The sequence below is a fragment of the Branchiostoma floridae genome, chromosome 2 (assembly GCF_000003815.2).
Source record: "Branchiostoma floridae strain S238N-H82 chromosome 2, Bfl_VNyyK, whole genome shotgun sequence".
In the NCBI taxonomy this organism is placed as follows: domain Eukaryota; kingdom Metazoa; phylum Chordata; class Leptocardii; order Amphioxiformes; family Branchiostomatidae; genus Branchiostoma; species Branchiostoma floridae.
This window is the reverse complement of record NC_049980.1, coordinates 20,555,117-20,567,326: the sequence shown is the minus strand read 5'-3', so window position 1 is coordinate 20,567,326 and position 12,210 is coordinate 20,555,117. Positions and strand designations below refer to the sequence as shown.

Sequence of the window (12,210 nt, the reverse complement as noted above, 5' to 3'; positions counted from 1 at the left end):
CCTGTAGTTCATGGAAACACACTTTACGCACCGGTACAGGTGTCTCCCCTGGCCTGTAGTTCATGGAAACACCCCGTACGCACCTGTATAGTGTCTCACCTGGCCTGTAGTTCATGGAAACACACCGTACGCACCTGTACAGTGTCTCACCTGGCCTGTAGTTCATGGAAACACACCTTACGCACCTGTACAGTGTCTCACCTGGCCTGTAGTTCATGGAAACACACTGTACGCACCTGTACAGTGTCTCACCTGGCCTGTAGTTCATGGAAACAAACCGTACGCACCCGATAGTGTCTCACCTGGCCTGTAGTTCATGGAAACACACCGTACGCACCTGTACAGTGTCTCACCTGGCCTGTAGTTCATGGAAACACACTGTACGCACCTGTACAGTGTCTCACCTGGCCTGTAGTTCATGGAAACAAACCGTACGCACCCGATAGTGTCTCACCTGGCCTGTAGTTCATGGAAACACACCGTACGCACCTGTACAGTGTCTCACCTGGCCTGTAGTTCATGGAAACACACCGTACGCACCTGTACAGTGTCTCACCTGGCCTGTAGTTCATGGAAACACACCTTACGCACCTGTACAGTGTCTCATCTGGCCTGTAGTTCATGGAAACACACTGTACGCACCTGTACAGTGTCTCACCTGGCCTGTAGTTCATGGAAACACACCGTACGCACCTGTACAGTGTCTCACCTGGCCTGTAGTTCATGGAAACAAACCGTACGCACCTGTACAGTGTCTCACCTGGCCTGTAGTTCATGGAAACACACTGTACGCACCTGTACAGTGTCTCACTTGGCCTGTGGCCAACTAACTGTTATGTTATAATTACAGATTCACATTTTAAAAAGAGGTAGGAAGGTTTGCCAAGGAGGTTAAAAATAACTAACACCTAACTTACATATGTAATTGTATACATGCATGCACACATCTCACAATGAGGAACACGGCCCAGTTGTTGTCCGGGAGATCGGAAAGGCTGTGCTGCACACTCTGGAGCAATTATACGTCACGGGTCAGAGGTCACGGGTATTTAAACGGGAGAGGGATACAAGATAGTCCTGACCTCATACACGCCGCCGCAGCTCATTAGAAGAAGTATGAAGTAAGAGAAGTCAAAAGGCATTGCTAGTGTCACTTGGGTGAGTTTCTGTGTCCATTTTTAGTACACATGGTAATTTTATCTGGACATATGGACACACCTATATACATTTGCTCACAAATACAACCTTTCTAATTAAGATATAAATCTGTCAAGATTCTCACCATCAACACAAACACACCGCAGGAGTTGCCATCGTGCTGCCTGCTGCTGGGCAATGTTGTGTTGGTCCATGAGGACAACTGGGGCTCGACATCCCTGCTCCTACGTGTCATGTAGTGTCTGTATAAGATGAAGATTGTAAAAGAAACATCTCATCAGTGCATGTAGGGGGAATAGAAATATAGTGCCCTGAATCCAGTGTGTCATCCTGTGCTCCTCAGAGTTATGACAATAAAGCAAAGTTGCTGGTAAAATTTGAGTTGATATAGCCATCTAGAATTACTTCAAACCTTTGTAAAATTTATCTTATAAATATTTCCATACACAAACTTATTGACACATTCAAACAAAATATGACCTGAAAAACCATAAATTCAATAAAATCCTCTTAACATGAGTGCTGGTGTGGCAGTAAGGCTTAATCAAGTTGAAACATGATCCTTTGTCTTGCATAGCCAAGCACACCAGGACTACCTTCTCTATTCTTCTCAATAAGGATGTTGTATTCTTTTATGTAGAGAGGTTTGACACCATCATACACAGAACTGGCAGCTTTACATTCCCATTCAAAAAGGACTGAGCATGTAACTATACATGCAACTCAGTTATGCCCTGGCTGAGGTTAGATCCTATATGCAGAATTGGGTTTATATGGCCTTAAAGCAATTACTTCCCTAAATTTCAAGATAGGAGCATGTTAAGTTAAATGACCATGTTAGGATGCTGAAAGAATGCCCTTAAAGATAGCAAAAAGGTCATGTAATACTTCACTTACTGCCATTTGAGTTGGAACTGACTCATGTACTTGTCAAATGAACGACTGGAGTTCACGATTGCAACTGTTCTGTCGGCAACATTAGCCACCAGTAACATCCAGTGGTCGTGGTGACACACTGGAAGCAGAACAAACTTATAGCTGGCGAAACAAATCTGTAGCAAAGCAGAAAAGAAAGGTTCAGGGATAAGTGAAGCAGAATGCAAAATAATGGCTCACTGTCAAATCCAGAAAGTAGGCTATGTTTCTGGGTCTACTGATACATTAGTTTCTAGATTGCAGACAGTTAAAAAACCCACTTCTCTGTAAGAATAGGGGTTCATCAGTGAGTGGTGCAAACTAATCAGGGTGATGTTATGCAGCTTGTGCTTCCTTAACTACATAAATGGTGTGGTTTACTGGGTAACAAACAGGACTGCCTGAAAAGCTAACGGCAAGTTATAAGCTACCGGCAGATTATAATTACCTCGTTAAAGAATAACTGTTATTCAACGAGATTCAATCAATGCTATGGGGCACAGAGACATCTGGAAGGAGAGGGTGGACCTGATCCGGGCAAGCATCCCACGATGATGATGATGTTATTATTCAACAAGATTAAAATAATGAGAAACGAGTCTCCAGACCTGTAAGTTTAACTGTTAGATGAAATCAATGTTATCATTTTAGCCTTACAACTAAATAACCCTAGCAAGTAGCCCAATATACCATCCAGACTGATATCTTCTGGCAATGTTACAGCCATAGATTAGTAATCAGTGGTAAAAGGTCATGAAACTTCAGTTCACATACAATACCTTCTCATATAGCCACGCAGAGTATCTTGGCTTGTGACTGTCCCACACCTGGGCCAGCTGGGGAGGTAATGAGAGAACCTGCCCAGGATACAGCTTCCCCAGGAGGTCCAGAAAAGCAGTAACCAGCTGTAGAAAATATAGTAACAACAATATAAGGGTGGTTGTAAAGCACATCATTCTTACTCGTTTCACTTGTAAAACCAGTTATACTATTATAGATCACTTCAAGACTTGAAGTCATGCAGAAATGCACATAACGTTGTCTTGACACACCAGCATAACATCAAGAACACAATGGTTGAACATTTTCCAAACAAAGGGTAATATATTGAGATATGGAAATCCATTACCAGTAACAGAGTGAGGTCACACTGGAGAAAACATATCATACTGCGCTGATATACAGTAACTTCAGTCAGTATGTTTGGACAATCTGTAGTGACTGGATACTAAAGTTAAGTTTTTAAAAATCTACACATTTCAATGTAATGAATAATTTCATATAAAGAGTGCTGTAACAATATCAGTTAAAAGCAATGTATACTGGAAACATAGCAGTAGGAACAAACCTTGTCGTGAAGCCATTGGCCCGGTAGAAGCCTTTTCATGTCACTTGTGTTCAGGGAAACGTTGCCGACAACGAGTTTTCCCTTAGGCATGTCTTTCATCAGGTTCATGGCTTCTGCCAATGCCTGTTTGACAGTGTCATCCTTTGGTTTTTTACGTAAAGGTTCTTCAGACTCAGAGTGGTCAGTGTTCTCCTCTGTGTACCTCTTCTTTCCCCGTTGCTGTTTTCTCGTGGAAGGCTTCTCTACCTTGAATCTCTTATTTACACTTTTCTTGCAGTCTTTTGGTCTGCCTCTAACCTGCACTTTCGGGGGAAGCTTCAACAATGGTGGAAGATGTCGGAAAGACACTGTGCAAGCGGCAAACTGTGTTTTCTTATCTTGCCCAACATGACTATTGGTGTTGTCTTCATCTGGTGTTGTAGACACCTGGCGAAGATTACCTGCCGCTATGGGACTGCCCTCACCTTCCTGGCTTCCTTCATCTTCACTGTCAGTGACGTCTGTGTCATCTTGATGGGATGTCACCGGTCGAAGATTATCTGCCTCTACGGGACTGTCCTCATCTTCATGGCTCTCTTCATCTTCACTATCAGTGACGTCTGTGTCATCTTGATGGGATGTCACCGGTCGAAGATTATCTGCCTCTACGGGACTGTCCTCATCTTCATGGCTCTCTTCATCTTCACTATCAGTGACGTCTGTGTCATCTTGATGGGATGTCACCGGTCGAAGATTATCTGCCTCTACGGGACTGTCCTCATCTTCATGGCTCTCTTCATCTTCACTATCAGTGACGTCTGTGTCATCTTGATGGGATGTCACCGGTCGAAGATTATCTGCCTCTACGGGACTGTCCTCATCTTCATGGCTCTCTTCATCTTCACTATCAGTGACGTCTGTGTCATCTTGATGGGATGTCACCGGTCGAAGATTATCTGCCTCTTCGGGACTGTCCTCATCTTCATGGCTCTCTTCATCTTCACTATCAGTGACGTCTGTGTCATCTTGATGGGATGTCACCGGTCGAAGATTATCTGCCTCTACGGGACTGTCCTCATCTTCATGGCTCTCTTCATCTTCACTGTCTGTGCCATCTTTACTGTCGGTATCAGACCATGGCCATCTTATACGCAAAGTCAAGTAGCGAATGTCCATTCCCATTATGGGACTTCTCTCACCTTCCTGGCTTCCTTTATCTTCACTGTTGCTGTTGTCTTCATTTGTTGATGTAGACACCTGGCGAGGATTATCTGCCGCTATGGGACTGCCCTCACCTTCCTGGCTTCCTTTATCTTCACTGTTGCTGTTGTCTTCATTTGTTGATGTAGACACCTGGCGAAGATTATCTGCCGCTATGGGACTGCCCTCACCTTCCTGGCTTCCTTTATCTTCACTGTTGTTGTTGTCTTCATTTGTTGTTGTAGACACCTGGCGAAGATTACCTGCCGCTATGGGACTGCCCTCACCTTCCTGGCTTCCTTTATCTTCACTGTTGCTGTTGTCTTCATTTGTTGATGTAGACACCTGGCGAAGATTACCTGCCGCTATGGGACTGCCCTCACCTTCCTGGCTTCCTTTATCTTCACTGTTGCTGTTGTCTTCATTTGTTGATGTAGACACCTGGCGAAGATTACCTGCCGCTATGGGACTGCCCTCACCTTCCTGGCTTCCTTTATCTTCACTGTTGCTGTTGTCTTCATTTGTTGATGTAGACACCTGGCGAGGATTATCTGCCGCCATGGGACTGCCCTCACCTTCCTGGCTTCCTTTATCTTCACTGTTGTTGTTGTCTTCATTTGTTGTTGTAGACACCTGGCGAGGATTACCTGCCGCTATGGGACTGCCCTCACCTTCCTGGCTTCCTTTATCTTCACTGTTGCTGTTGTCTTCATTTGTTGATGTAGACACCTGGCGAAGATTACCTGCCGCTATGGGACTGCCCTCACCTTCCTGGCTTCCTTTATCTTCACTGTTGCTGTTGTCTTCATTTGTTGATGTAGACACCTGGCGAGGATTATCTGCCGCCATGGGACTGCCCTCACCTTCCTGGCTTCCTTTATCTTCACTGTTGTTGTTGTCTTCATTTGTTGTTGTAGACACCTGGTGAAGATTATCTGCCTCTACGGGACTGTCCTCATCTTCATGGCTCTCTTCATCTTCACTATCAGTGACGTCTGTGTCATCTTGATGGGATGTCACCGGTCGAAGATTATCTGCCTCTACGGGACTGTCCTCATCTTCATGGCTCTCTTCATCTTCACTGTCAGTGACGTCTGTGTCATCTTGATGGGATGTCACCGGTCGAAGATTACCTGCCTCTACGGGTCTGTCCTCATCTTCCTGGCTCTCTTCATCTTCACTGATACCGATATTGTCATCTTCTGCGCAGATGCAAGTTACTGTTTTGTTTGATTTGTAACATTCAAGCATGTATCTCAACTGTTTGATACGATTGTCATATGCCTTCTGTCCACACAAGCTATTGACATTAGCAATTTCTTTGCAGACCTGCATTGTTTCTGTGTATTTCGATGCTGCTGATTTTGCTCGTTTGGAAGGAATCGTCTCGCATGTTATGATATTCTGAGACTGAGTTTCAAGCTCAGCATTTTCTGCATGGGCCTTGGTGTCCTTTTTCCATCGTTCAGCCACAAGAGACATGTCAAACAGCTCAAATGCTGCTTCAATTCGGGCTGCAAACAGATGCCGACACGGCATTCCCATCTTCTGCAAAAAGTGACAGGAGCATTGTGTACATGTGTTGTTAACCTTGTACGAGCGTTCATGAATACCAACAGAGAAGCTGCCATCTTCCTCTCTCTTGACTTTGTACTTTCCTAGCCTCGCCAAGGAAAGTTGCTGGCAAATAACTTTACCTGCATATGTGGTGTATTCCATCATGTATGCATTCTCAATGGGGCATGTTCTCCCAGTTGGTACTTTCATCTGCTCATTGAATCCCCGTACGCTTGACTGAGAAGCCTTAGTGGAAGAGAAGAGAACAAGATTTCTAACAAGCTTAGATAGGGTTACTTTGCCTCTTAGCAACTTCTTCAGTTTGTCGTGGCTGCTTTCCACACGGTTGTTGGTGCGGTTCCCATAGTTTGTGTACCTGTCTGTGAAACATTTGACCCATTGCGTCCTGATGTTGTGCCACTGGCGGGTATAGTACCCAGCAAAGCCTTCAGCTCCTTCTAGGCTCACCAGTTCACCAAATGCTTCATCATAGGATTCCTCTGTCAGAGAATAGGCCAGCTTCTTAATCAACTTGGTCACCTCCTCATGTACCTCTCGGTCCTTGACATGCTGCCTTGCTGCCTCTTTTAGCGCTTTCATGGTATGGAATAGGCATATGATAACATCTGCATGTGGTAGTACCTCAGACACTGCTGCAATTTCTGAAGGGTCCTTGTCTATAATGACAGTTCGTACAGCAGCTGATTGAGGGTTGTGTTGTAAGAAAAGCTGTAGTGCTGTTACAATGGATGATTTGGTTTCGTCTGTCAGAATAACATAACCAACCGGCTGCCCAACGCCATCTCCATCCATAACAGTGATAGTAAATAGAGGCATGTTGAGGTTGTTTGTCTTGTATGTGCTGTCCATGAATATTACTTCGGGGAATTTCTGGAAAGAACTGGCCATTGCTGATGTTTGGATGTATAGAGCATCCAGAGTCTTATCGGGTTTCTGCACCACAGCCACCTTGGCACCTTTGTCGCTATTGAGAAAGTCCTGCAGAGCTCGGAGGACTGCTTCCCCTTCTGTCTCCTTTGGATCGAGACTTGTTCTCAGGTTGTGGAGATCCTTAAGGGTGGTTAGTTTCCCACTAGAACTGTGTATGTGATCTTTCAGACGTTTCACATCCACCTTTAACCTGGTGAGCTTACGGGCTTCTTCAAGAAGGTCTCCATCTAATCTTCGCTGTGAAGGGTAAAACTTCCTGACATCTTCATTGACCTCATGGTTATGGTTGTTGTTGAAGGTTTTGATGACAAGTTTTCCTTTCTTGCGGTCTGAGGACACGTAGATCTCTGCCGGACATCCCATTCTGAAGCTTCTGTAACATAAAAAAATGGACAGAGTCAATGAATGAACGAAGGGAGGGCAAGTCTACTAATACAGTAACAGATGTAAGATTATCTACTTTTATTGTCTATCCAGTTCAATCCAGGAATACATGTACAACATTTAATTGCTTTCAAAAATTTCAAAAAACCTAATTTTTATTTGTCAAATGCTACTTGGTATAACTGCTTGTGGTTGGTCAAAATAAAGGTAACAATTTTGCATGTGTATCAAATGTTACAAAACTCCACATGGGTGCCCTGCATAAAAATGTGCACAAGCATCAGTGTATTAAAGCCTGCAGGACTCATACAGCTCAAGTTTCTTGTCATATTATTTCATTGTAACAAAAGATGAGATATTTTGAGCTAAGCAAACAAATGTCGGCGTACGAAACACACCATATAAGTGTACGAAATATACTGTAGTTGTTGAGCAAGACCTTTGACTGTTCCACCCACAAGAACTGTATATAAGTTGCGTAATGGGGCACATTCATACACGAAATAGAAAACTTTCACAATCCAAACCATACAGTCTCAGAGTCGACACTTTCCGTGACCACGCAGCACAGGTTTTATCTGGCTGCCCCTCAAGTAAGGCTTTTTACCTCTCCTTCAACAAGTTATCCGTACTATTTTAGGTAACTCTTGGTTCCTTAGCATGCATGGGGTTCTTGTCAAACTGCAGATCCAGAGGCTGAACATTAGCCAGGGTGATCCTGCCAATAATGAGTTTACAGGGCAGGTAAACATAGCACACAGTTCTGATTTCGATGTCGAAGCCAAAGTAACGTCTATTAAACGATACAGGTTCTCTAAGGTAGAGGTAAACGCCCCCCTCCCCATTAGGTTACGTTAATCATGTGGCTGATAATAGGACCGTTGTGTTGAAAACATGTTAACAGAAATTCAAGTTAATAAATACCCCGCTACAAAGCTGATTTTTAGGCTTGTAATTTTTTGATGTCAGAAAATGTCCAGTTTAATACAGTACCCTTGGCTAATATGGATTTAAGTCTCGGAGGCGGCCTAGGCCAGTCCAGACTGGCCTAGCCCGCCATTTTGTTTCCCCAAGGAGGTTCGTTTCACGGCTCGAGTATAACATCGCACTTTTGATAATGTCTGTTGCTAATGATGTAACGTTACATGGCATCGAGAAATTCCTGAGCTATGATTGAAGCTATGTTCAATGAATGTGTACTTACGACTGATTCCCACGAATCCCCGTGCTCCTTGATCGTGGTTTGCCATGATGAATACATCCAAACTTTGCTGCCCTGTAGACATGCTCCTCCGGAAACTTGTCAACGCTGTCCGGCAGCTTCCTATTCTCATTCAACACCGTCTTGGAAGTCACTATACTCAGCTCAACATGGTTGGCTTCCTGAAACGCTGCAAGCGCCGCCAAAAACTCGGCCCAATCAGAAAATTCGGCGCCCGCATCCAGCGCCATGATGGCTCGGGTAAAGACGAGAGCCTGACGAGCGAGCGAGAGACGAATAATGGCGGGAAAATCATGTTACCAGCTCTGATTGGTCATGTGAAAATCATGTGACGAGTCTCGCATCTCGGTGTGTCAATAGCCTGTTTAGGCTATAGACACACTGAGTGTGTCAATAGCCACAGCGAAAAAAGATTATGAGTTATCGGCAGATAGCCTCCTGCAGCTTATCGCTCAAGTTCCCAAAGTACAAAATCAAAAGAACTCCTGCTTACAGTAACACTTTCAAATAGTAGTAAGGTGCGTCTCCTTTGCTTACGATCCTCTTCATTGTTGAAACTGGCAAATTCCAGTCAGAAACGCTACCAGAACTTTGGCAGACGACAAAATTTTAAGAACTCCGCCCTCCCCACTTCTTTCCTCTGTGAAATGGGGCCTCGCTCTTCCCATCATGCCTCAGTGATGTTCTTGCCCGTGTCCTGTATTGCGATATAAATGCCTGAATAAAAGTAAGTGAGTCTCCAACTTAAATAAATAGTTTTGTAAATCTAGAAAAGCAGAAATTAATCTACAAGATGTAGTTGTGTTGATTTAGATATGTTACATTGATCGGAAGCTAATTTATATCGTATACATGTGGATATTTACACCAGGCAGCAAAATAATAACGCTGGTTGTCCCGGAATGGATAAGGCCCCCGGACTGCAATTTTAGCGTCTTTCTTATGGTAGCAGAACACAGTTTTTCGCCTATGGGGATTTACATGGTTAAGGACCCCAAAGTGAGGTGGTTCGACGACTCAAAAAATATATCAGGGTGCAAAAGTAATTAACAAGATTTCGATATGTTGGAGTTGAGGGTATAATCTACAACATATGTGAAAACGAGATGAAGTTTGTCGTCTCGTTTTCCCAGAAAGAACACTTTGAAATGACCCCCAGCGGAGGTCACCATACTGCAGCCGACACACGGAAGTAGCGGGAACCGGATTCGTGCGCGAAATTCTACCCAGCCAAACAAACATCGTAACCCAACTCATACAGCCTCAAAACTTACGTATCCCTCTACTATTCACCACAGTTTCCGACTCGCTGACGTGCACAGAAAAATTTCTATGGCTTTTCAAGAACTGCGACGACCTATTTTGTGCCCGATCTACTTATGTCCACGGGGGTCGCCCATAAATACTGTGTTATGCGACCTTAAGCAAACTTGACCTTGGATTTTTTTCCGCTCATACAATAAAACTAGTCAAGATATAAAACCGTACCAAGTTTTAGAGCAGAAACCCAAATGGTTCCTGAGATATGGCCAACTTTGCACTTCGACGCCTAGCACAGGTGTCGGCCCCGTACAAGGGCTATCTGTGGGGCCGCTAATTGGTCTCATTATCTCAACAAATCTAATATTCTGGTTGACTTTTTCTTCTACAAAGAGCTTGCCAGACCTTATTCTAACGTTCTGAGTGATTGGGGTTGGGAGTTAGTCTTTTTTTTCGGCGGAAAAAGGGGGGGGGGGTAGAGCGGGTATTGGCTCACACTAAGTCCTATACTTAAGCATAGGGCGCGGTCTTGGCGGCCGTTGCCATGGTAACGGCGGGTCTGACGGTAACAAATATGTTATAGTTCAAGTCAGTCGACGTCAGTACCTAACATATCAGTCAAATTTAATGCTGTTGTCCGTCCCTGGGGAATTCCCACTTTGGTTTTAAGCAAACTTGACCTTGGATTATTTTCCGCTCATACAATAAAACTAGTCAAGATATAAAACCGTACCAAGTTTTAGAGCAGAAACCCAAATGGTTCCTGAGATATGGCCAACTTTGCACTTCGACGCCTAGCACAGGTGTCGGCCCCGTACAAAGGCTATCTGTGGGGCCGCTAATTGGTCTCATTATCTCAACAAATCTAATATTCTGGTTGACTTTTTCTTCTACAAAGAGCTTGCCAGACCTTATTCTAACGTTCTGAGTGATTGGGGTTGGGAGTTAGTCTTTTTTTTCGGCGGAAAAAGGGGGGGGGGTAGAGCGGGTATTGGCTCACACTAAGTCCTATACTTAAGCATAGGGCGCGGTCTTGGCGGCCGTTGCCATGGTAACGGCGGGTCTGACGGTAACAAATATGTTATAGTTCAAGTCAGTCGACGTCAGTACCTAACATATCAGTCAAATTTAATGCTGTTGTCCGTCCCTGGGGAATTCCCACTTTGGTTAAAGGTAGCAGAACACAGTTTTTCGCCTATGGGGATTTACATGGTTAAGGACCCCAAAGTGAGGTGGTTCGACGACTCAAAAAATATATCAGGGTGCAAAAGTAATTAACAAGATTTCGATATGTTGGAGTTGAGGGTATAATCTACAACATATGTGAAAACGAGATGAAGTTTGTCGTCTCGTTTTCCCAGAAAGAACACTTTGAAATGACCCCCAGCGGAGGTCACCATACTGCAGCCGACACACGGAAGTAGCGGGAACCGGATTCGTGCGCGAAATTCTACCCAGCCAAACAAACATCGTAACCCAACTCATACAGCCTCAAAACTTACGTATCCCTCTACTATTCACCACAGTTTCCGACTCGCTGACGTGCACAGAAAAATTTCTATGGCTTTTCAAGAACTGCGACGACCTATTTTGTGCCCGATCTACTTATGTCCACGGGGGTCGCCCATAAATACTGTGTTATGCGACCTTAAGCAAACTTGACCTTGGATTTTTTTCCGCTCATACAATAAAACTAGTCAAGATATAAAACCGTACCAAGTTTTAGAGCAGAAACCCAAATGGTTCCTGAGATATGGCCAACTTTGCACTTCGACGCCTAGCACAGGTGTCGGCCCCGTACAAAGGCTATCTGTGGGGCCGCTAATTGGTCTCATTATCTCAACAAATCTAATATTCTGGTTGACTTTTTCTTCTACAAAGAGCTTGCCAGACCTTATTCTAACGTTCTGAGTGATTGGGGTTGGGAGTTAGTCTTTTTTTTCGGCGGAAAAAGGGGGGGGGGTAGAGCGGGTATTGGCTCACACTAAGTCCTATACTTAAGCATAGGGCGCGGTCTGGCGGCCGCTTTCCTATTAACACCGGGGCTCTCACGAAAAAAAATATTTTATTTCAAAAGAGACGCCATCTCAACCCCAAATATATCTCAAAAATTAAGCGGTGGTGCCCCCCCCGGGAAATCCCCCTTTTTGTTTAAAGGAAACAGAACATGGTTTTTCTTCTCCGCCGATTAACAAGGTTGGCGCCCCCAAAGAGCGGTGCTTCGTTTACACAAAAA

General features: G+C 44.3%; 1 protein-coding gene across 2 annotated transcripts in view; it reads right to left on the bottom strand.

The window, feature by feature from the left end:
* LOC118410003 overlaps positions 1-9,067 on the bottom strand; it is a 15,495-nt gene extending 6,428 nt beyond the window's left edge. The window contains exons 1-6 of one of the 2 annotated variants that reach the window (XM_035811448.1): positions 8,697-9,067; positions 4,600-7,481; positions 3,422-3,885; positions 2,853-2,978; positions 2,056-2,210; positions 1,283-1,400 (exon numbers count right to left, since the gene is read on the bottom strand). In XM_035811448.1, the coding sequence (XP_035667341.1) occupies positions 1,283-1,400; positions 2,056-2,210; positions 2,853-2,978; positions 3,422-3,885; positions 4,600-7,481; positions 8,697-8,944 (3,993 nt within the window). In that variant the 5' untranslated portion in view covers positions 8,945-9,067. Of the gene's footprint in view, positions 1-1,282; positions 1,401-2,055; positions 2,211-2,852; positions 2,979-3,421; positions 7,482-8,696 lie in introns of both variants that reach the window. The other variant, XM_035811447.1, reaches the window with a different exon arrangement.
* Between the last annotated feature and the right edge of the window lie 3,143 nt (positions 9,068-12,210).